The sequence below is a fragment of the Apus apus genome, chromosome 1 (genome assembly GCF_020740795.1).
Source record: "Apus apus isolate bApuApu2 chromosome 1, bApuApu2.pri.cur, whole genome shotgun sequence".
NCBI lineage: Eukaryota > Metazoa > Chordata > Aves > Apodiformes > Apodidae > Apus > Apus apus.
Window position 1 is genome coordinate 77875230 of NC_067282.1, and position 25791 is coordinate 77901020.

At 38.2% G+C, this 25791-nt stretch overlaps 1 protein-coding gene across 1 annotated transcript in view; it reads left to right on the top strand.

Annotated features, from left to right (window-relative positions):
- The first annotated feature begins 509 nt into the window (after positions 1–509).
- The window catches only part of ZNF654 (zinc finger protein 654), a 37561-nt gene continuing 12279 nt past the window's right edge, over positions 510–25791 (top strand). The window contains exons 1-6 of the mRNA XM_051627455.1: positions 510–655; positions 12031–12176; positions 17502–17583; positions 19545–19680; positions 23730–23932; positions 24700–24839. Coding sequence (XP_051483415.1) covers positions 524–655; positions 12031–12176; positions 17502–17583; positions 19545–19680; positions 23730–23932; positions 24700–24839 — 839 coding nt within the window. The 5' untranslated portion in view covers positions 510–523. The remainder of the gene's footprint in view (positions 656–12030; positions 12177–17501; positions 17584–19544; positions 19681–23729; positions 23933–24699; positions 24840–25791) is intronic.

Below are 25791 nucleotides of genomic sequence, written 5' to 3' on the forward strand. Positions count from 1 at the left end.
GCCTAGCAACCGCCGCGCCCGCCCGCCGCCCGCCCCCTGCCCGGCGCCACCCGCCGGTCGCGCCGGGGAAAGCCCTCAGCCATTGGCTGGTCCCGGCGCGGGCGCGCGGTGACGGGCGGCACGGCTGCCCAGTGAGAAGCGCGGGGCGGGGCTAAGCGGAGTGATGGACGCGCGCCCCGGCCACTCAGAGGGCGCCGAGGGGCGCCCGGCGGGCGGGGGCTCGGGCCAGTGGCGGGCAGGAGGCCGCGCCGAGGGGTGTGACAGACGGGACGGGCAGCCAATGGCGGGGACGAGCCGAGGGGCGAGGAGACTTTTGCTCCAACCGACGGGCGCTGGGGCCGGGCGAGGGGAGGGGCCGGGGGGGTCACAGCGCGCTCTCGCCGCCAGCCCCGGAGCGGCGGGGGGGAGAGGGGGGAGGGGAGTGGCCGGACGTGGGGGGGGCGGGGCGGGGCCGCCCCTTCCGGCGCGGCGGGGCGGGGGCAGGGGGGGGGGGTCTCGGTACGCGCAGGGCGGCCGGAGCAGCATGGCGGAAGACGAGAGCGATCAGGAGTCGGAGCGGCTGAGCGAGGAGCTGGAGGCGCTGGTGGCGCCGGGCCTGCCCGCCGGGCTGCCGGGCCTGCTCCGCAGCCAGTACTACTGCCGCCGCTTCTGCCAGGTGAGCGCCGCCCCGCGCCCAGCCCCTCCCCCCGCGGGCGGGGGTGGGGCGCGGCGGGGATCGGGGGCCCCCCCCCCCCCCCCCTTCCCCGAGCCCCTCGGGCTGCGGGGGAGGGAGACGTGTCCGCGCTGGGGCCGCTGCCCCTCGCCTCTCTCCGGGCTGGGGGTCGGGCCGCTCCCTGGAGGCCTGGGGTCAGGGCCGGGGCGGAGCGGGGGGGGGACAGCGGGAGGCAGCCCGGCCCGCTCCGCTCCGCTCGCGGGTCTTCATGCAGAGCGGGGGGGAGAGGAGGCGAGGAGGCCCTGTCCTTGCGCAGGGCGGCGGGGAGGGGCTGGGGTGCAGCCCCGGAGTGCAGCCCCGGGTTGGGCTGGGCTGGGCTGAGCTGGGGGGGAGGGTGGAGGCCGGACCGGGCGCCCGGCGGGGAGGCGGGCGTGGGGGAGGGGAGGGAGGGCAGAGCGGGCCTGGCCCGGGGCGGGGGCGGGAGGGACCGGGGCGGCGAAGGGTGCGGGGCTCCGTGCCGCTGCTGGGGGGCACGCCGAGCTGGGACGCGTGCGCTGGGGCTGGGGAGTTGGGCGGGCGGCGGAGGGAGGGAAGGCAGGCTTTGGAAACAGTTTCCATAATAGTGGCTAAATTAGACCGGGGTATTTTTTTTTTTTTTTTTTTTTTTTCCTGTCGAAAGCAGCGTTTCTTCATGCCGGCCCGGAGTTCTTACGCTCTTTGCAACCTCTTTACGTGTGCCTTGCAAAGAAGCGAGCAACAACAGGTTGCTTTTCCTAGTTGCTTTCGTCAGCAGGTTTTGATAAACCATCAGTTATGCTGGGTGTATTTGAGCCACGCTGCTTGCTGTTTTCAGAAGTGCATTCTAGAGGCTTTTTGTATGGCATTACTTCTTTTAATCAACTTCTTGGCTGTTTAATTCACCACTACCATTGTTTACTTCCATTTAAATAAATGTTTCTGTGTTCTTATTTTGCTTCCCGTTTTAACATTAACTGAAAAACTTAATTTCAATGTTATTTACTATAATAAGTGTTTAAAATCATTCTTGCTGGCATGTTGCTCAGTAATTCCACAGGTTGCTTTTTGATTTTATCGATCTTTTAATATTTTCTTCAGTGATTTCTCCAAACTTACTATATGTGAGAATGATTGTGAAGCCATTAAAAGGAGACGTGACGTATGACGTGTAAACTGCAACTGTAAAGAATCACAACTATATTTAATGGAGTTGGCAGGTTAGAAAGACATTTTCTCCCTGCTGATTGCTGAGAATTTTATCTTACATTTTCCTAGCTACACGTGTATCGTGAGCTCATTGTGTTAGGGAGGAAGTGCATGCAGAAGGATGGCTTCATATACTAATGCCAATCCTGCTTCCCAGGCAAAGCTAGTAATTAGTAGGTAGCATAAAAGGACAAAACCAGGGAAAAAATTTTGCTATAAAATTGTTGTATCACAGTTATTAGTGGTAGAGTATCTAAATAATTTGACCTTGACTTTTGCAGTTTCTTTTGAATAGAAGGATTGCCAAGCCCTCTCACCTACTTTGTTTTGTTTTGAGTTTATGAACTCTCCACTTGGGCAGCCAATGTTATCAGTATATAAAAGGCTCTCTTGCTTTTCTCATAAATTTTCTTTTTTTTACAATGCATAGTTTATATTATCCTGATAAAAGTGAGTTATATATTAACATCTTGTCTCTAGGGATTTTTTGTTGTTGTTGTTTAAATTTGGCCTGGTGTGATCAGTAGTCATGTGCTCACTCAAAATACAGTCTTCCATGTTTTGCTTAAGCATGTTTATAGTAATGGGTTCTTCTACTGATTTAATTATATAAATACAAGAGCTTAACTGCTGTAGTGTAGTGGTATAACAAGCTACTAGTTGTGTTACAGTTGTGGTTTGACAACAAATAAAGTTGTGCATGTTCCACAGTAACTTGTTTACCCTCATGAGATTGACAGTGGTGTAATTATACTGGTCTGTGTACATATGCAGGGTTGATAGGCCCTAAGCCTATTTAATGTGATTAAGTATATTTATATTTCTTGTTCTTCCAGAAAGTTTATCAAGAAGTGTAGTTCACCTCTTTGTCACAACGTTTGTAGTAAAACAAAACTTCTCACTTAAATTCTGTGTTGCTTTATTAGATTACATCCCTCCTACTCCGCATTTCCTTTTTTTAGTGCAGTTTTCCCCTTTGGCTCTAGTTTTTGTCAGACTGTTGCTTTGTACTTTTCTATCCCAATCTTCTGAAGGTCATATACAGCTGTTTAGCAGATCAAGCCTTTTAATCTCATTCATCTCCACACAGATAACACAAATTTCCTTGTCTTGATGGTTACTTGGCACTTTTAAATGTCCTAGTTTGCCTCCTTTGTTCCTGTTTTTGTGTCAAATGTTAGCAATAATACCACGATTTTGAACCACCTGAAAGAAGCAGTTTTATTTTCGGAATAAAACCCTAATAAAATATATGGCTATGCTTTGATCATAGTGATGAAGCTTGATGGCAGGTGGACAGAATATTGTTTAGATTGGCTATAGTAATTCTTCTGTGTGAAGTATGTGCACATCCCTGTCTCTCAGTAAGAGCTACAGGAAAAATGAAGCAAGGTGTAAAGCCTTTTTGGCTGTAGAGCCATTTTCTGTAAATGGAAGCAAAGACCTCTTGACTGATGTTCAGGAGAGTGGCTTAGACCTTGAAAAGCATTGATGTGTATTTCATCCCTGAAATATGCTAGGTAAAAGATTGCCAGACTCAGTATTTTTGTTGCCTCGAGTATTGCATCTGAGCTTCACTTTGAGATAGTAGATTAACTTTTACAAAAAATGGCTGGATTTTCCAGAGCATTTTCCTTAAATATATGTGTAATCACAATTTAATGATAGAAGGTGAAATCAGAATGTGGAGTCTCTAAACCCATGTGTGGATTTTTGGCATCTGTTTTTGTTTTGTAGGTGTACATGGTCATATAGAGTCATTACAGCCTGAATCTTCCAAGGCAAATTAAAAAAAACTTTTCATAGACTGCTATTGGAGATTGATGACACGGGGAAAACAAAAATCAAGATTTCTGTGGTTGGGAATGAAGAGAGGCAGTTGGAAGAGAAGTGCCCAGTTTATGCATCTCACCAGCTGTTTTATGTTACTTTCTAAACATTGCTGGTCTGGCAATTCTTCTTATTTGTGAGGTTTGCTTTGTGTTGAAGCCACTCATGGTTGGAAAAGCAAGTCTACTGTTCCCAACTTTGACAAGCCAAAGAACAAGGCATCTATAACTACTTCATAGGTTTAAAGAAATTTGAAAGGTGGCACTTGGCAGAAACCCCCTCTGTCTAAATATTTGGAAGAGCTGCATGAATTTCAAATTGTTGTGTTATATGCCGAATTTGAAATTCTTTCATGAGTTATTTCAGGGACCACAGCGGTTGAGAGGTTCCTGTGTGAGTGAAATGCAAATGATAAAGAGCAGAGAAAAGAGCATAGGTGGTTGCTTTTTGCTATGAGGGTGGAGAGAGTACTTTTATAATTAGAGGGATGAATTTCCGAATTTACTTGATTTGAAAACAGATCTTAACAGCGAGCTGGGAAATGGTATAGCTTACTTCATTGCACTTGTGGGTATAGTTTTATCAGCTAGCTTGAAATTGCATTTTCTCTTCAGAATATTTTCTCATAACATTAAGTACTGTCAAAATACTACAAGTTACTCGCAGTATTTCCGTAGTTGTCCACATGGCTGCGTATCTGTACTAGATGTTTTATTTTGTTCGGTACTGACTGAAATAAGCGCAAGGAAATTCTGATTTAAGTAACAAGGTCACGTGAGCACTAGTCACTACTTGATCTGCTCTTACTGTGGCATCAGCTTATGGCCTTCCAGTATGATCTGACTTCCTGAAATAAAGATTACCTAGTTTGCTTACGTTAATTGGTGGCATCTTGAGTCACTGCTAGAAAAATTATTCTAGGGTTTATAAACTTGAAAGCTAAGAAGTAAAATTTAGTAACACATTAGAGAAGATAGTGTTTCCTGGATGTATTTTTGTGGACAAAAAAATACACGAGTGTATGACTCAACAGTTGTCTGTCTTGCTTTGTGGGGATCAAGGTAGAAAAATATACCTCTTCTATTGTTTTTTCTTGAGTGTAATACATTTTCACATTTTTTGTGGTGTGCTTAAATTTGAAAGTGCTTGCTTTTGACTCTCACTTTGAACTTCAAGTCAATAGTTGTTAAGATGCTTTTCTGCTTTATAAGAACAAACAAATTTGCTCTTCCCCTTCCCCACCATCCCGCCCCAACCCTTTAGATTATGCAAGAATTTTATTTTACTAGGTTTTGGACCTTTGGGATCCATATTTGATCTCCATACACCATTTTAAAATTTAGATACAGAAACACTGCTCACATAAGTACTGGTAGTGGAAAGTGATCTCTTAAATTTCTGTGAAGCTTATTTCTCTGAGAAGGTAGAATCTGTAATTGCTAACCACGTGTTTTCTCTTGTAATGATTTGTAGTGTTCTAGGGTTTTTTGTATTTCCCTGAATAAATATGCTTTATATTTGTTAATGGCTCAAATTTTGGGAGCACTTAAAGTCACATTTAACTTACTTAACTGACATTTTTCAGGTTATTTTTAAGTGTGTGACCTTGCTAATTATGCTTGTAAAGATCAAACCATACATTGCAATAACTAAATTTATCTGTGTATCAAAGAATACCGTAGCTACTTGAAACTGCGTAATTTTAAAAATTAACCTGTCATTATGTTCTCTGTTTACTGAGTCTTTTTCCCTATGCTTGGCTGGTGAAAAGAAGCATATTCAATTTGCTAGTTAGAAGTTTACTATTGTGCTGCTTTAGATAGAAGTGAGGTTCAGGTTTAACTGGGAAATCCTCACAAAAAAGCTGTGGTGAGCACCGGGTGGTTTTTCCTCCCAAGCTGGACGTGTTCTTTTCTTTTGGGGATTACTTGTCTGCAAAGAAAGCTGTGTCCTGGGTTGGTGACACTTTTCTTTTGACACTTCAAGGGAAACCTGATAAACTACTGTGAGACCACCACTAGGTTGTGATACATATAGTTCACTTTGCTATTCAACTTCTTGGGGGAATGCACAATAGCAGCTGATTTGCAGCCTCTTTATTTGCAGATCGGTAGGCTAAAGGAGTCAAGTATTCTTCAGTGCTGTTGTCATTAACATGATAGACTTTTCATATTCACACACTCGCTTCTCTTGTACTGGTTTCTCAGCTTTTGTACCCTGCTGTCCTGTTAGCTTTACATTGAGAAATTATCATCTTGTTTAAAAGTGGAATTAAAGAGTACACAAATGTACAAATGTATTGTACACTTTTCGTAGTCTTTCTAATGTTTTTATGCTTATACTTGGTGGGACCTTTTCAGTTTTACACGCATAAGCTTCTTAGTATTTCTACTTCTCCATTTTTTAACACCTTGTCTCAAACTTCAGCTTTTGTATGAAAATAAGCTTTTGAGTTTTGCTTGGAAAAATACATCGATTGTAACTTACAAAGGATTTGCAAGTTTTTATACCTAAAAAAAGGATCTGCATTGAATGATGCTTTGTAGCACAATCTGGTAGCTTTGCTGTGCAGGCTTTTTCAAGTTAAGAAAAGGCACACTTATTGCAGTAGGTAGTTCAAAAATAAAAATTAAATCCTTTTGGGTAGCAGTTGTTCGGAGGAGGGAAAGAAGTGGTTGTGTTGTCAACTATTAATTGAAATAAGTAAACGGATCCCGCTTTCAGGACAACAGTTGTACTTCTTACTTGAAGCACATCTTAAATTGTCCTTTACTAATATCACTGGTGATCTGGACATAGCATTCATGTGTGTTCACAAGATGGTCAATTTTCTCCTCCGTGTTAACTTCACTGTACATAGTGATACTATACTTCTTTTCATTATCTTGCAGGCATAAAATACTACACAGGCACAGTTCTACAGTAAAAAACTGCTTTTCTAGAATCAATATATAATTTCCACTGTTGTGCAAGAAGCAGGCTGTAGTTATATATGGAAACTGGCTCTTTGGGTAGGTAAATGTAATGGGTATGTGGAGCCCAGTCTTACATATTGTTCTTGCCTGGAGCAGGCTGAGGAAATGCATGGGATTTTGGTAATTAAAGTTGAGGGGAAGCAGTTATCTTTCGGGGTAGAGGTTTGGCAGAAACTTGTCTCATAGGATGTGTCATGCTGTTGCTGGGTGATGTTTTTCTTTTGCCAGAAGTGTGATTATGTGTGGTTACTCCTTATGTAATGTACACATGTGAATTGCAGTAAAGCTTTTGCTTTTACAATCCCTGCTTTTTTTTGGGGGGGGGGGTATGTCACATAAAACCATTTTAAACTTGTATCTGTTAAGTAATGTTTTACATTATCTTAACATCTTAAGGCCTTTTCTAGACTCTGTTTGGATAATGGAAGCCTTTTTTATAAGGACTCAGTCAACTTGTTTGTGTGTGGAAACAGAGTGAAATGCTCATCATCCACTAAACAGGGTAAAAAGACAGCTAAAAAGGTGTGATTCTTTCTTCTTATGTTTCCAGGTAGAGTATATTTAGTGTTACTGAGTTCTTTTCTAGAACTGAACTTTGGTATCCAGGCTGCTGTCGCAGTTCTGCTGGACAGGCAACCATGGAAGGTGTTGCTTGTAATTAGGGGTTTTAATTTTCAGGAAACTCTTTTGTTAAAAAAAAAAGCCTTTTTTTTACTTGGCATTTTAATTTTTTTTCTTTGTTGCATTCTGTTACAACCACTGTATTTGCTTGTTATAACAAATGGCAAACACTGTATTTGCCAACTATATTTCTGAAAACTGTTTACAGAAGTATTTACAGAACTGTTGTGGTTTTAATCCTGTGGTGGCTTCCTTTACTCTTAAATCTGACAAAAGTTATGGGAGTAACTTGTGTAAAATCCTAGTAATGATAAAACTACTATTTATTATTTCTTTTTAGTTTATTTTTTTGTTGTTGTGGGTAGGAATAGGAAAGTTGGAGTAACTTCAAGCATAACACTGTGTAAAACATTTGTTTCTTCTGTCCAGTGTATTTGCAAATCTAGCTATTTACATAGTGTTTTGAATGTAGTAAGATCTTATGTATATTTAATTGTATGTGTATATTTAATCAGTTAAAACATAATATACTAGAGAAAATTAGTTTTTACATTGCTTCAGGTCTTAAATTACTGTTGTAGGGTTTGGCTGCTTTAGCTGTGTGCTAAGAAACTTCTTACAGGAGACTGATAAGTCTGGTCTTGAATTTGTACTCAATAAGATATATCTGAATCATGGATTTTTCTCTGAGTTACTCAAATAAATATAGGAAAGAAAGGGAAGTAGTGTATTGATGTGGGAGAAAGGTGGAGTTGAGTTGGTGGGTTGGGGTATCAAAGATGCTTCAGTCTCCCTTTCTGTGTCTGCACTGCATGAGAAAGGGAAGACAAATGTCCCCCAGTCTCTTCATGGATTGTAGTAGTTTAGAGCATAAAGGCAGACTGGGGAATGATGGAGTGTCTTGAAGTGTCTAAAAATTGCACCCTAACAAAATTATCAAAGGGAATTGTTACACAAAGTCACATGAAAATGTCACTTCTCTTCTGGATTTCTGCACAGGGTATTGGACAATGAACAGGCCACTTTGTTTTGACAACGTTACATTCTTGTTTGGCTGACTTTATTATATTGAAACTAGCATGCTTGTTAAAAATGTGCTGATAAACAAACTTTAAATAAAGCATTTAGGACCCAAGCAGCATAATCTGTCTGGTTTTCTGAAGTGCTCTGATGACACCACAATATCTGGGTAAACATGCACATGCCCCTTGACTTTTGTTTTGTTTGAAAAATGACAGAAGTGGTATTTTTGGGAATTGTTTTGGTTTTTTGGGGGGTTCTTTTTAGTATATGACTATGTTCTGGTTTACAGTCCTGTTTCAAAGCATGGCATGTTGAGTATTTTGAACAAAAAAAAAGCTGCTAGTTTCTATTATAGAAAAAAAACTATTCCATGAGATCACTTAAAAGCAGACATTAAAGTAGACATGGAATTGTAAAATGTGCATTATTTTCCCCCTGTTCCCTCACTGTAGAATGTATGTGGAGCATGGATTGAAATTTATTTTGTACTTAGTTTCGCTTCCCACACACAGATCTCTTTCTTGTTCTGGTGGTTCTTGCAAGTCTGCTGAGAATTGACCCACTTCGGGATTTTAATTTTTTTTCCCAGAATTGATGAATGAATGCATGGTTTCAGGTATCTGTATTTCTGACCAGTTGATGGGGTCAGGGCATTGGGGAGCTGTTGCTGTTATTTTTCTGTGGATACATTTGACTTACAGTAAGGCAATGTTGCTGTTGTGGTGTCTTCCTCTCTGACCTGCCTCTGGTACTCCTGTGGCAGGGTGGCAGCCCAATTCAGAGAGCTGATGTAGACAGTGACTTTTTTTTTAGGAGAGGAGGCTGTTCTCCGAACAGTTCCTGGACTAGCTTGCTTTGGGTTTGGTTGAGCACTGTAGGTGCAGCAAGGGCAACTAGTAGGACTGTATAGACCCTTGTAAAGTTTGAGCAGTAGGACTGCACCTTTCAGAGGCAACAGTGTCTAACTTTACCTGCAGCACAAGCATGTTTTATATTGGTTTTGGTACTGTTTATCGACAGAAGCAATATCCTGGCATTAGGACCAGAGCCTTATCAAAATTCATAGGTGTTTTATAGACCCCTCTCTAACAGTTTTCCAGTTCAGCTGAATTACTGTAGCTAGATCTTTTGGTGGATGTCTTTCAAGCCATATAGCCATCCAGTATCCACAGTATCCCTTTATTAAGGAGCTCCATAGCTTAACTGCACGCTGTGTGAAGAACTACTTTCTGTAGTTCTTGATCCCACTTGGAAACCTTGCTTGCTGTCCCTCCGCACTTGTCATTTCTTTACAGCCTGAAGTGTCCTAGTTAGTTGTATTGATCCTTATGTGAAATTTATTTTGCCACTTGGCATTTCTTGCTTTTTTTTCTTCACACCTTTTTTTAGGCCTTCTGTATTCTCTTTTGAGATAGGAATGGGTAGGTAGCAAACCAGCATGCAGTTTAACAGATGTTGGGATGTGCTGTGATGTTGAGCACTTAATACTGTGTTTTATCTTATTACTCTCGTAATATTTCATTTTCTCTCTTGACCTTTGTGATGAGAATTGAGGTTATTCTTCATTAAAATATTTACCATAGGTACCACTGCAAGCTTGTCTATGCTGAATTTCATTGCTTGCTGTTGTAAATCCTTTCTGTAGTTCTCTACAGTTAGCACTTTATGCTAACTGTAAAAAAAAACCACAAAACACAACAAAACAAAAACAAAACAACCCCGTATAATCACAAAATGTTGTCTCATTGCTTAAAATAATTTATTAACATATCTGTCCAGCGCTTCTCAGGTTGAAATGTTACGAAACACCATTGGGAATAGGTGTTTTATTTCTACCTTTTGTTTGACCATTTGGAGGCTAAAACCACTAAAGGCCAATCTTTATGTTTTTATCTATATTTTCTTCCAAGTCTTTTGTGTTTTCATATCCGAGGGACCTTGTTAAAAGTATTTCAGAGAACTTGTGATGGATGTGTGAGGCAATACCAGTTTATAAAGTGTTTATTCTTCCTTGTAAGTGGAGAGCTGTTATCTACAAGTCTGCTAATTCTCTTCCAGTTGACCTAGATATTTGCTGCATTAAGCTGAAAGATTTTCAAACAGGAATTATTAAATTTGGTGGAAAGTCAAAAATCAACCTACAAAATATAAATCAGTCTCAGCTGTTGGTGAGGAGAAAAAAAAATACCAGTCCCATTATCAGTAACTGCTTTGCTTTGGAGCAGCTATATCCAAACTGTCAGAAATGATTGGGACACTAGCCTGTTCGTGTAGCAGATCCTTAAAGTTAGGCATACTTCTTTGGAACTAAAAATGTAGGCTGCTTAACCTGACTTACTTAGTACATGGGGATTTAGAGAAATCTAAGCGGGATTCACAGACTTCTAAGTTAAAATCCTGAAGAGGGATAAATTTGATTTTTTGTTTTAATCTATGCTTTTTTGGCCAGCTGGGCTCTTGAGGTAGGGGCTAGGTGTAACTCAGATTGGAACTTTGTATCTTTCTTGAAACCGGTTACTTGTCTCTTCCGTATGCTATGGAGTGCTTTAGCTCTCTTTACAACATGGCTGATGGCATTGTTTTTCCCTACCTGCTTCTCACTTTCTCAGGTTGTAGGAGATCTCAGGTTTTCTCAGGTGGAAAAGAGTGTCCTAGAGCCTGAATTGTACAGCTAGTTCACTTTCTTCTTGCTTATATTGAAGCTGTGCCCTTATGATGGAAAAGTTGAGGCACGAGTAAGTGAGCAAAGGGAGCCTAACTAATGCAATGAGATAGGCTGTGTGCCAGAGCGTGGAAGAAATACGGTTTTCAGTCTGCTTAGAATGCTGCCTGTGAGTCACATCTTAGCTATTGATTAAAAGGGGAGTGAGGACCCAAAGCCCTTAGCCATCTACTTGCTGGGAGACTTCAGCATCATGACTAGTCTGTCGCAGAATTGCTGGATACCTTTACAAACATCTTTTCTTGCTGTGCTTCACGCTGTGTGTTTTCAGACCTTTCAGAGTATTCATTGTAGTGATACCCATGTGGAAATATCAGATAGTGCTGATTTATTGAGCCTCCCAATGGGGGCATAGTGCTAGAAATCCGCATTTAGGAATACAAGCAAGATTGGCTAGATAACCAGGCAATGGATTTTTCTCCATTAAAATACCTACTTTTCACCTTTGTTTCTCCATAAATAGTGATACAGTTCTGTAACTGTAGATGAGGGTATAACTAGCTTAAATTCTATCATATAGATATAAAAAGACCAAATTTACTTATTTGATCAGATAAGAAAGGCTAACTGCGTGTTTGTGGTTTTCTCTGCTAACATGAAGGCTAGAAGAGTGCAGGGTAGTTGTTCTCCTCTTTTCAAAGGTTTAGAATGGCTAGATGTTGTTATAGACTCTTTAATTTGTGTTGTGTTGCAAAATAAAGAGTGTTGAAATGCAGAGGGTGATATCCACTGTGACACTATGTAAGAAGAATGCATTTCCTCTGAAAATAACATTTAAAGGTCCTTGGTGTTGCTTTTTTATAATGTAAGACATAAAGTTTCTTTTTGTTTGTTGGACACAAATTGTTCAGGTTTTTAGGTTACAAACCCTACTTCTGCTGGAGAAGAAGGGGAGATAAAGTATGTACAGTATTAAGAATATATTATTTCTGACTAAAGAATGTTCTTTGTTGTAATATCTATTTCAATGTTCTCATTGTTAGGTTGTTGAAGACTATGCTGGAAGATGGCAGGTTCCTTTGCCTCAGCTTCAGGTGCTTCAGACTGCTCTGTGTTGTTTCACATCTGCTTGTGTATCATTCCCAGCTGAATGTGAGCATGTACAATACGTCTTGAGTAGTCTAGCTTTGTAAGTACATCCTATTTTCTTATTACTTCCTTTACAATGCAGACCAGCTGTGTTACTTGAATGATAGCAATAGGATCTTGGAGATCCTCAGAGCTTTTAAGAGTGGTTTTACCAGGTGACTTAGCTATGTGGAATCAAACTAATCAAACTGCAAACTAAGGATACAAACCCTAGAATTTAGTTTAGCCTTTTTATGTCCTTCTTAAATATTTTAGTTGGGTATTAAAATGTTGTGTCTAAGGGTTTTCTGGCAAAATTAACAATCTAAATAAATACAGCATCACCATGCAGGCTTTTTTTTTTTAAATCTTGCATTGGAGTATTTGAAGACCAACCAACAGTACATAATTGTAAATCATGTGTCTAAAGATTTACTGTTCTACCTCTAGTGATGTAATAAGCTAAGTACTTGTTAAGATACATTTCTTGTAGCATTTATGAAATTAATAAATTTAAAATAGATTTTAATGTTTGAACTATCAAAATGTATATGGGAATGACATATAAAATTACCTGACCAAAAGTTATGTTCGAAGAACTGCAGAATGTTAGTTCATATATCTTGCTTATCATCTCGATTTTCTAGAAGCATTGGTGGTTTTCCCACATGAAGGTTAGAAGTGCCAGGGTAATGATCAGCAGATAAGTGAAAGTCACATATTTTTTTCTTGCTCTGGAAACCTACTTTTCAGGTTTCAAAACCTCCATCTTGAATGGAAATGAAACCCACTATATTTAAGGGAGATAGATATGTTTACCCAAGATCCAGTGTTCTTGATGTTCTCTCAGCAGATTGGAACAAAAACCTAAAAGTTAACTTTATTGTAAGTTTGGTTTGAGTAAGTCAGGTTTATTTGTCCAGCTGGTTAAACTGTCTTCTTGTTGAGCAAGTGCTTTCAAATACAGCTTGGTATCTCAGTTGACAATTTTGTGTGGAAATGTCTCACTCACACCTCATCTAATAATCAGAATTGAATGCTCTCCTAGTCTTCCTCTCTTAGTTTACTTGGTCGGGAGGACTGTGTTCCTTATCCTTTCCACTCTTCTCAAGTTATTAGTACTAATGACACAGGAGTCAAGGCTGTATTCTGTACAGTTAAAGAGTATCTGCTGTCTTTACCAAAGAGGCTTACAGTTTTGTGTGTGTGAAACTATTTGACATGGGACTATTTATGGAAGCAGAAGATATTGATTTTTAAAACAGGAATGAATACGTGGGCATCGGACAATGACTAGCAGTTGGATCAAAACATGGTGACCTCTTTTTTTTTTTTCTTTTTTGTTTTCTCCACTATTTTTTAGTGGGGAAAAAAAAGCCCTCTTAAAATTTAAACTATACTTATATACTTTTGAATGTCAAAGATTGGGAGGAAAAATGGTAGAAATTGAGGTTTTTGTTGTATGTAGGGTAGTCACTTCCTGATAATCTAGAAGTGAATTGATCACTGAATTCCTGTTCTTGGTTTTTGGAGCGGGGTTCACTTACTGAAATTTTCTGCCTTTCTAGAATACCGACTATTTTTTAATTATTTTTTTTCTCCTGACTTTGCTTGACTGGTGTAGTGTTTTGCATGTGATACACAAGCAAACACAACATGTAGTGTTATGCATTCCTCAGAGGGTTGTTATTAGCAGCACAGAGTCTAGTTGGAGACCTGTATCTAGCTAGCCAGTTATGAGCATTGGGTTCAGTCGTCTTCAACATCTCCATTAATGACCTGGATGAAAGGACAAAGTGTATCAGCAAGTTTGCTGATGATACAAAACTGGGAGAAGTGCCTGCCACACCAGAATGCTGTGCTGCTATTCAATGAGACCTGGACAGCCTGGAGAGTTGGGTATAGAGGAACCTGATGAAGTTTAGCAAAGTCAAGCGTAGGGTCCTGCACCTAAGTATACATAACCAGTACAGGTTAGGGGCTGACATGCTGGAAAGCAGCTCTGTGCAGAAGGATCTAGGAGTCTTGGTGGACAACAAGTTAACCGCTAGCCAGCAATGTGCCCTTGGACACAATGGCATCCTGGGGTGCATCAAGAAGAGTGTGACAAGTAGGTCGAGGGAGGTTTTTGTCCCCCTCTACTCTGCCCTAGTGAGACCACATCTGGAGTACTGTGTCCAGTTCTGGGCTTTCCAGTATAAGAAAGAAAGGAACTAATGGGAAGCCCAGCACAGGGCTACAAAGATGATAAGGGGACCAGGGCATCTCTCATGAGAAAAGACAAAGAGCTGGGTCTATTTAGCCTGCAGAAGAGAAGACTGAGGGGGATTATAAATATCTAAAAGATGAGTATCAAGAGGATGGGGCCAGACTCTTTTTAGTTATGCCCAGAGATAGGATGAGGAGCAAAAGGCACAAACTGGAACACAGAAAGTTCCTTCTGAACATAAGGAAAAATTTCTTTACTTTGAGGGTGGCAGAGCACTGGAACAGGCTGCCTAGAGAAGTTGTGTAGTCTCCTTCTCTGGAGATACTCAGAACCTCCCTGGATGTGATCCTGTGCAACCTGCTCTAGGTGAACCTGCTCTGGCAGGGGGGCTGGACTAGCTGATCTCCAGAGGTGCCTTCCAGCCCCTAGCTTTCTATGATACTAGCTTGGCTAGTCATCACAAGTGAAGCAAGCAGCATTTGTACTGCCATTAATATGAGGGAATTTTAATAATGGTGCCAGCATCCTAGTGTTCTTAGGCAATCATCTGATGCCAGTAGTATCAAAGTAGTGATGAATCTAGAAGCACCGTTATTATAAATGGGTGGATGTGAACATAGATATGCAGTATCCACTGCCCACTGTTTTAAGGTAACTGGACCAAGTTTGAATTGACTAATAATTTTAGCTAAATGAAGACTGGCAAGGAGGAAATAGAAATATTTTGGTAGGTTCCTTTACTAGTCTGATAAGAGTATAAAGGAGGTGCATAGATAGGGTAGAAAACTGTAGTTTACAGTCATTCACTATTAACTTTCTGTTTTTTGGTCAAGATCCTATTCTCTTTAAATCAGTCAAATCAAATAAAAAGAGATCCAAGCATAATTTCTATAACTCTTATTAAAAAATTCCAGTTTGGCTTCTTTTGGCTCCTTTCCAGATCATGACATGAGTGATGTCTGACCTCTCCTGAGAGTCAAGTATACTGAAAAATTTTGTTTATCAACATGGAATGAGATAATGTTTTTGAGAACACAGTATTCATTTAGATGCCCATTGTTTTTTCATTCCAAATTTGAGTTGAGATATAAGGACCTAATCTGAAGAAAAATTCAGTTGTTGAACATAACGAATGTATATCTTAAATTTTCTAGGTCTGATTTTTGGCATAGCTTATCACTGGTTAGGAAAAAAATACTGCAGCATAATCTAAAGAAAAGCTAATTTTGTGTTACTTTTGCATTTTTCCCATACAAAGCATTTTGTTCATGTGAATATTAAGATATTTTCATGCACAGTATTTATGGAAATGTTATTGAGAGAAAAAATGCCTTAAGTCTGCTCTTTAACTTTTTTTAATTAGCTTTATTAAAAATGAAATGTTTTGTAGGAATATTTGGGGCATTAACTTGAAATATATTGAAGTTTGACTTTAAACTTGGGGATAACCGTAGTGAATTTAATCATTCTGCAGAAGAGTTCCTTGTCCAACTGTTTATGAAAATCTGCCTCCTGCTTTAAGGGTTGTTTCAACAGAAGACTGAATTCTGTTAGTCAGGAAAGAAATTGCCATCAGCAGCATCTTGACTCAAAAACCTGTAGGTTGAAAGTATGCTGGAACGTCTTTCAGGACCCATCTTGTCCCTTCTCCCTCTTGGCCTCTTTATTCTCCCTTTTAATTTGGAAAAAAAAAAAGTCTAGAATCATCTGTTAATCATATTTTCTTCTGAGACCAAAGCCTTTGCTGTTCAGTCTCATTTCTTAAAACACTCTAGATGCACAGTTTTTCTGTCAGTATTATCTTTCCCTCTGAGAATGGCTCTTACTGTCTGCTGCTCTTGACTTTCTTAACCAGCTGTTGCAGATTGTTAGTGCAGTACTTGGTAATACTTTGCAGTTAGAAAGTAAATTTCACAGGATCTTAAGGCAGAGCAATAGCAGGTGTGCTGGAGATCTGTCTGCAGATCCATGAGATCCAACTACCTAGTTTTTTATTGTATTGACTGAGTTGCAAGTATTATCTGGAAATATACTTCTGTAAGTGAAGACTTGAGCTCTGGAAAGCTACTTTTTATCATGCTTCCTGATTCTGCTATCAGGATTGTTTGTCTCAGTCACTATATTCAAAACAAATAAAATGCTAGACAAGTATATTAGGATGGTGGAAAATATGAAGGCCACAGGTCAGTTTGCATCTAGGGCTTCTTCCTTATTGCCACTTCTTTTGAGGTAACACTACTGAAATAATGTTGCTGCACATAGACCTATTCTGTTTAAAAACTTGTTGGTGGTAAAACTGAAGTTTTATCAATTAATTTGAATACCCCATGGAAGATGAGTGTAGTTCAATTTGTGTATTTATACAAAAGCTCTCCCGTTGAGAATAATCTTAAAACTTTTTGTTTATATGAAATGAATAGCAAAAAGCTTTCCTTTGGAAATCAGAAATCAATAGCACCTTTAAAAATCCATCTTCTTAGTGAGACTTCAGATGTTACAGCAAGAGAGACTGAAGTGGAATAAATTGTGTTAGTAGAAAGCACTTATACTTGAAAGTACAAATTTTTGGGAATCTGCGTTCATGAGAAGTTATTGTAACTCATACACTGTGCATACTATAGCAATTTTACAGTTGTCCTCTTTCTTCCTCAAAATTGCTGACATACTGACAAATGCTTTGGCTTCTGAAGAACGTTCACTTCTGATAATGGTGAATGGGAGGTAGCAGTATGGAGGGTATGAGTTCTTGAGGGAGAAGGTCAGGCAGGCACTGTCTAAATGTCCTGAACTCAAGAAGAATGTGTGTCAGAAGAGATTTTAAGCTGTGCTTATGTATAAACTATTTTATTGCTCATTTGGTTTTGTTAGCTTATCTAAAGCTATATTGTATTCGTGCCTTGATGCCTGGTGAAAAATATATTTGATGTGTGTGTGGGTAAGTTTGCCAAAATTTAGCACAAAATATCATAAGTTTCTTGAAAGACGAGTTGCATTTGGAGGGTGTGGGCATTAGCCAAACTTTTTTAGAGTGACTCTGGCATGGGCATGAGTCTAGGATTTATGAAAGTCCTAATTTATTTATTTATTTTGTGCTGCGAAAAGTAATAGAATTTCAGTAGTTTTATTTTTTTTGAATGAACATTTTTAGTTTGACTTGTAACTACTTCTGTTTTTTAGGAGTTTTTTTGAATTGCTGCTGTTCTTTGGAAAGGATGAGTTCTATGAAGATCCTTTGAAAGATATTTTAGGTTCAATTCAGGTAGGGTTGCCTACTTTCCTACAATACTTCGATATTATTTTAGTATGTGTAAAAACAGTTTTTGTGCATATATAACCTGGAGGAAACATGCCATTATAGTTAAAGAAGGTAGCTGCTTTACTTGTATTTCTGTTTGCCACCACCCCCAAAAAAAACCACAAATCAAAATGAAAAACTGAAAATGGGGGAGGTGATATTTGGAGGGAAAGCAATTTATTCTTACATTTACCATCAATGTTGCTATTTGAATCTACTTGGACTTGGTAAGATGTACTTGCTTTGTTTGTAATACCAACCTTGTTAAAGACCTATTTTGTCTTTAACTTTTTTTGCTTTTTTACATCTAATTGGCTCTTCATGTCATCCAGTGTTGTGTACCAATTCACAATGTGAAACCTCAAGTTTCTGTGATTTTAAACAGTAAATTTGAGATTGAAGCTGTGTCACAGTGAACTCTTCAGGTTAGCTTAAACTTCCATTGTTTAAAACCGGTGTACTCTTGGCTTGGCCGGGACAAAGTTTTGTCCGGCTGTATACAGCTGCCTAAGAGAAATTATCCTCGATTTAAAAACTTGCACTTCTTCTGCCAAATAAGGTTTTTTTGACCTGAACTGATTTTGAGAGTTGCGTTCACTACATAGGGACATAAGTGCTTGTGCCACTGTGAGAGGAAAATTTGTTCTAGGGAGAGTTGAAAGACAGGCTTTTTTCTTCTGTTAATGCTGATCATGGAACTGAAGTTTGAGAAATAGCTATCCCTTTGTTATTTTTGTTGGTCTGTTTGCTACTGCTGCTACATATTAATGTGTCAGCACTTCTTACCTTAATTATCAAACCAGCAGCCATTACATACTTGATTATAATTGGTGGAAGAATGGGGTCAAGGAGTGGTTTAGCAACCTCAGGAATGGGTAGAGTGTCTTGCATAAGAGTTATAGGGTGTTTTGGCAGTCCTGCAGTAAGTGCTTTTAAAAAAAAAAACAGTTTATGAACAAGCAATATTTTAGGAAAGAGTGGGATTTATACTACTTTCTTCTCTGTGCTTTTGCATCGAAGTTCTCAGTTGCATTGACTTATAAACAATGAACGTATTATAAGATAGACATTTTCTAGATAAAGAATTTCTGGATCAGTTCTGTAATCAAACTGGTAGTGAAAACTTGTTTCAGCTATTTAACTGTTTTTTACCACAAAATATACTCATCTGAATATAAAAGAAAAAAAATAATGGAAACTAAAAGAATTTGCAGAAAAAAATATTTGAAGGTTAATTGTATGTGCATAAGAGCCATTCTTCAGCTGCCTTCTTTTGTTTCAGAATTAGATACCTGTTTCTTGTGATTAAAGTTTTACTGTCAATTAACAAATGTTGACACTTTTAACAGCATATAACAAGGCATGGGGGGAGAAGGAGGTCAGAAAATGGCATATTTGAAAATCATGGAAGGTTAAAACAAGTTTAACTTCTGTTATGTAGATATTTGGAAAAAAATACTTGCTTGAGGGTTGGTGACTCATATGGCTTAATTCAGTTTTTCCCTCATAGAATTTGTACACCATCACTGGATCCCAAATCCAGTGTCAACATGCTTAAATCTGTGCAGACTAGCATGAGGTGAAGACTTCTCTCACAGCCTATGCCAGTAATATCTCTAATTCAAGGAAAGGCTTTTTTGCATTGTTATGCAAATGGCAGGCTCTTGTCTTCTGTGGGCATGCAGCAAGATCATTCTGGCTTTTACAGTTCTGTATTACAGTTTTAAGAGAATATAAAATATTGTTTTAGGGCTTTGCATAAGCCTGGTCCATAAAATACACTGTAGCTTGAATTGTTGACTAAGGAAATACTTAAACATGCATAGGTTTTCTTTTTTCATATTTTTTGTATGGCCTAACATTTTATTTATAGACAATGGTAGGTTTTTTTCCTTCTTTCTAATTGTTTTTCTTTTTACATGTAGGAGTGTCAGAACCTTCTAAATAGATACAGAAATATGAACCTGGAACTAGTGACTCGAATCATCCGAGATGGTGGACCATGGGAGGATCCAGTATTACAAGCAATTCTTAAAGCAAAGCCTGTGTCACAGGAATTAGGTACTTCATTTACCACGTTAATTCTTTTAGAGTACTAAAAAATGTGCTAAATTATGCTTTTTTGATATTAGGGTGTTATTTTTTTATATTAGGTGTTGTCAGCTGACATTGCACACGGTCTTAACTCTTTTTCTGTAGTAAAATATACTGGTCCTTTTTTATTTGAAAGAAAAAGAAAATTCTCTGCTACTAATATAAGTTTACTTTTATAGAGTACAGATCAGATTATTCAGATACAATAGGCTACTGAGTAACTTATAAAATGAATTTACCAAGTCTAGGTGTTCAACCCCTGAAAGAGCATGCAGAGTGACTTGATTTCAGTTAGGCTACTGAAATAACAAGATAAGGGGAGAACCTGATTTATATTTCTGTCTCATGGTACTCTCCTCATTTAATTTTGATGTCCAGTTGTAAATACTTAGGCTTGTGGCTTTTCTTGATTCTGTTTAGAATGATAGCTGTGATTACACTTAATAGCTACTTTCTGTTTATGTGTATGTAATTACTAGTGTTGGGAGTAGGAGAAAGATACAGTCCCTGGAACTTGTCAGAATGTTGACGAAAGTTAATCTGGGGAAAAATATCCAATCTAAAGTCTTTACTAACATATTAGGCAATGTATTTTCTAGCAGTGTTTACAGAGGACCTCTTAAAGGTTGTTTCTATTTGGTAGTGATAGAAAATGCTTGTTCTTCTCTAATAACTGCAATGTAATGCATTATGGAAATTCATTACTGTTTTCTTGACAATGTGTTCTCAGTGTAGAGAGGAAGACGACTAGAAGGTCAAAATAGCTTAGTGAGCTGTGTCCTTAACCAGGGAAAGTTTTCTGATAGCAAATTAACATGATTAAGTGAGTAGTCTTTGTTTTTTTGTCTCTCATGTGAAAAAGTGTTTGAGCAACATAGTTTTACCCATGACATTTGTTACATTTGTTACACTTCTAATCAAATACCTACAGAAACAAAATAAAAACAAATATCCTTGTTTTGTTCTGCATTGCATGGTGAACTCCTAAAGTTTTAGCAGTGGTGATCTGAAATTAGGTCTCAATCTCCATCTATTCAACAGATAATTAGTTTAGTCCTTTGCTATAATGATTCCCGTGATCATCATGAAACCTCTATATGATGGTTAACAGTTTGAGATTTTTTTACTTAGTTTTAACCTGACAGAGTAGGAATGAGACTGCCTGTTGTCACTAGAAGATAGTTTTGTTTCCTTTTGTTGACAGGCCATATATTCTTCTCCTCTCCTGACGTATTTTTCCTTCTTTTATCTTCTGATATCCCCACATATCCCGTTGACATAGCTCATCTGTGATGACAAACATTTTATTTTATTCTATCTCTTTGAAGCTTTTTCTGTTTTGTCCCACACTTAAATCTGATTCTTGTGAAGTCTCGCATAAAGCAAACATTTTATTGCTGCTTTATAGGCTAGCAGTATTTGATGTATATTTTGAAACTTGGCCATCTAATTCCTTCAGGGATTGCTGTTTTAGATGAGGAAAACTTCTTATTTCTGAATCACCACCCATTGCTTTCAAAAGTCAGTTTGATAAATACGTACTGTGTGACCTATAATAATGCTGTCTTATATTCATTAATTACATGGAGAAGCTTAGGCCAAGACAAACCTCTCTGTGTCTGTCTTTAATTACTGTATACTTTGGGATGTTACAGTCTATTTTGGGATGGCTGGAAAGGAAGGCAGTCTTTAGGTTTAAAGAAAAATGGGGTTGAAAATAGGAGCAATAAACTTCTAATAGATTAGGGAGAATAAAGAAGCCTACTGTGAACATCTACAAGAGAATATTGTGGAGAGAGGGTACACTGTGATATAAGCAGTTAATTAGTTTCTAAGCTGATGGTTGGCATCTGTCCCTCTAAAGCAAAGTGCCTCACATGCTGCCTGCGCAAGAATACATCTTGTTTTCCCCAGGCCATTTTTACTGTATCACAGACTTGCCTAATGCTACTATAGTTAGCACTTGCCTTTTACTTGAGGGGTTAGAAAAGCTATAAATGCTGGTTTGGGAAAAGAGGGTATTCCACTACAGGGAGGGAGCACAATCCTGACAGTGGTGGAGTTAGACAGTTTAACAGTCTGTTTAAAAACATTGTTGGAGGGTGTAAGAGGTGCAGTTCCCTGGGATATTGTGCTGTCAGAAGCGGGACTCTCATTTATGCAGCAGAAGGGCATACTAACCGAAATGTTCCCGTGCAGCAAGTGGGAATGGTACAATAAGTTAACCTCTGATGTGGACGGCAGCCTTCCTTTTTTTGAGCGGAAAAAGGCTATTACTGCCAGCCAGTTGTTAGATATGCAGCATTTTCTTATCATTAGCACATAACAAATCCCAAGTATTTCTGGCCTAATTTTTCAATGAGAGTATTCCATAATCTGTTAGGTAATGTTTGCATATGAAATTGATGATGGGGTTTATTATTCTAAGTATGTTAATTTTTAAATGGGGAGGCCATAAGGATACTTCTGTGTAATCACCTTTTCTTGCAGTTAATGACTACTGCTAGACACTGAACTGGCTCTTCTTTCAGTCTTCTTTACTGAGTTTGTTCCCAGAACTGCTCATGGATAGTGGGAATGGGGTTTTTCTCTTATGGGGGACCTTAAGGTACATCTATTAACAGATCTCCCCTTGAATAATGTTCCATAGGTGTTCATTAGCATATAATACCATTAGCTTGCCTAAAAATAACGATAATAGAGAAATCATGTTTCTGAGTATAAGGAGTGTTTTTCAAACCAGGTGTCCTTAAAAAAAAGTAACTGAAAACTTCTTATACAACCTATCTTTGTATTTTGGGAAAAAATTTCCTCTTGGTTGTTCAGATGGTATTTTTCATTAACCACTTTTGGTTTTTTAATCTCGTTACGTGTCGCTTTATGTTGCTTGTAACTTTCTTACTACAGATTTGTTCTAAGATATAAACTTCCCATGCTCACTTCCAGCCTTCATTGACTTCAAGTTGACAGTCTCTCTTTTTCTTTCAAAATAAGAAACACTGTACAGTAGTATATATAGGGTATGCACTAGAAATTGTGGAGTTCTAACTCTTTCTCTTAAAATAGCTGTTGAGAATATAAGGGTAAGACCAAGACATATTGCCTGATAAGTTACATAAATGTTAACACACTACTAACACCTCAGAGTGTTCATTTACTTGACCAGATGCAAACAGCAGCATTATTTAATTTTGTAGCTCTGAGTGATATTTTAACTTTAATCCTAAGATACACTAGAATCTGTATGGTACTTTATAATAGAGATCTAAAACATGCCTTCTGTGTATTTCATAATTTCCCAGTTACTTAAATGCTGAGTATTTTGAGTATCTCAATTGAAATTATTTCATACAAATGTTAGCTTTAAGATTAGCTTTTCAATCTGAAAAATAGTCTTCTGAAAATCAGGGGCTAGAATTTAGAGGTATTAGGAATTTAGATGTAAGAAGTATGCCCAGTAGCACCTTCAGAGGAAGAAAAATTTTATTTTCCACTTATCCAAGCAAATTCAAGGTTCAAACCTACCTAAAACAACAGCATGTGAATTGTAGTTAACTTTTTCACCACTCTGAGCTCTTCCATTGTAATGGGTAAAGAGTATCCTGAATTGGTTTATATATTTATAATTGATAGCATTGGAAGTGATGTCAATCCTATACTTCTGACAATCACCCAGATTCTAATGCTGTGAAAGAAGGGAGTTTTCTTTCTCAAAAATGTTTTTGTCTGCTCCTATGTAGTGTATATTTTACTAGTAATTTGCAGCACCTTGTGTTAATCTGTTAGAAACAAAATACTAAATTAAACTACTGGAATAAGAAAAATTACAATTTATTTTCCAAGCAGAAGGACAGATTATTGATGGTATTTAATTTAATAATTGATAGCTTCTTTAGCAGAGCCTTCTTTTATATTATTTGTAGACATTGCACTATTAAAAACAACATTACATTTAAATATATTTGTTATTTGGACTTCATATTCTAATTGCCTTTAAATCTTTCTTTTCTGTACAGTTAACAAATATTTAAGCTCTGAAAATCCACTGTTCTTTGAACTACGTGCCAGATACCTTATTGCCTGTGAACGCATCCCTGAGGCAATGGCTCTTATCAAATCTTGCATAAATCATCCAGATATCAGTAAAGATCTGTATTTCCATCAAGCTCTTTTCACCTGTCTTTATATGTCACCATTAGAAGATCAGCTATTCCAGGAGGTATTGTTTGTCAGTATACCTTTTTTTAATGAAGTGGTGCATTTTACTTACTGTATACAAGTTGTCAAGAGGAGCATGTGGAACTCTGTTTTTGTAGAACCAAATGTCATAAATCAGGCAACTTACACTGATGTTGCTTAACTGAGTGCTGGCTTTCACTTTGAAAAGTTAAATGTTAAGTGCCTACTGATCTTGTTGACCTAAATGCATTTTTTGGTCAGATTTTCTTGTACATATATTCCCTAACTAACTTGAGTCATGGATATTTTGTAACCTTGGTGTATTGACTATTTTGCTATTGACTATTATTTTAGTAAAAAGCACTTGAGCCTAACTAGTGTCAGTCCAGAGTTCCGTACATTATACAGTTTTGTTAGCCTTGAATTCTGTGCTAATGATACCTCAGTATGTAAAATTACTCTGGATGAATGTAGCCCTACTTTTTTACCACTGGTAGCACTTACTAGATAACAATGCTTTTCTTAACCTTGTTTTAAGAACAAGCTACCATCATGCAAAAAAAGGGCTTTTGTGTAGTCTCTTAATTTCTCAGACAATTATTCTGATTGTCGTTACTCTAAGAAATATGAAAGGACTCTAAATATCTCAAAAAAACTATTTACAGACCTACACAAAAGCTGTTTCAAAGTCCTATGTTAATAGCAAATCCTGAAGTTTTCAGTAGTTTTTTTAGTACAGCAAGGTCTGATAGGTTTTTATTTCATGTCAGCAAATTTATCTAAATTGATTTTATTTTAATTGTATAGCACTTGTTGAGGACTGATTGCAAGAGTGGAATTGAGATCATCTGCAACACTGAAAAAGAAGGGAAGACTACCTTAGCCTTACAGCTATGTGAATCGTTCCTAGTCCCACAGCTTCAAAATGGGGACATGTATTGTATATGGTAAATACTTTATTTCTGGTGAAGCAGCTTAGCAAATAATAAATGCTTATTGCCAAAGTGAAACTCATCTAACTGAGATGTAGCTGAAGTTTAAAATACCAGATAAAATATTCTTACTTGATTTTTACACATTCCTAGTATTTCTGTTATGTCTGTTTGCCTTTTTACACACAGTCACGTACAGCAGTAGCCTACGTAGTATGCAGTGCTCACTAGCTGTTTCAAAGTAACAGAAGGGTAAGCCTTTACATACTTCAGGCTGTAAATACCTATAAATATGGCATTATTATTTGCCATGGGTAACAATAGCAGACTCTCTTGCAATGCAGATGTTTTGTCCAGCTAGTGAAATGACACTGCTTATAATAACTGAACTGTAGTTTGTCACCAATGTGTCTAAAAGATGGTTCTGAAAATGTATTATTAATTATGGAAGCTTTTAATTCACAAATGAAGCCACAACATAAATGGTGGTCCTCTAGAAAACATCTAAGTAAGAATGTCTTTATACACACTGAATTATCTTGATAGCTGGGTGTTTCTAAAGAGTTGTCAACCAAATGTCGTTGTTCTGAGGGCTGAAAGATGTCTAAAGAAGACAGTCCTTCTGTTTAGCCTGTATAATTTGTGTACCTAAAGTAACATCTGCATTCCTTGATAAAGTATGCTTGATTTGTTTGTTTGATTATATAGTTGAAACAAAAAGGCTTAGCCAGTATGCATTTGATTGTCAAATTAGTCATCTGCATAATTAATTTTAATATGAAGTTTAGGACCTCTATAGGATTTCTATATTCCCACATTTCAGGGAATTGAAAAGTAAGATGTCTCCTTTTTTGTTTCTTGAGGAAGCAATAAAGGTCAGACATGATAAATGTTTGGTTTGTTAATAAATTTACTCCTTAATTATTCGGTGAGTAACTGATGACATAAAATCAAAACCTTTGGAGTT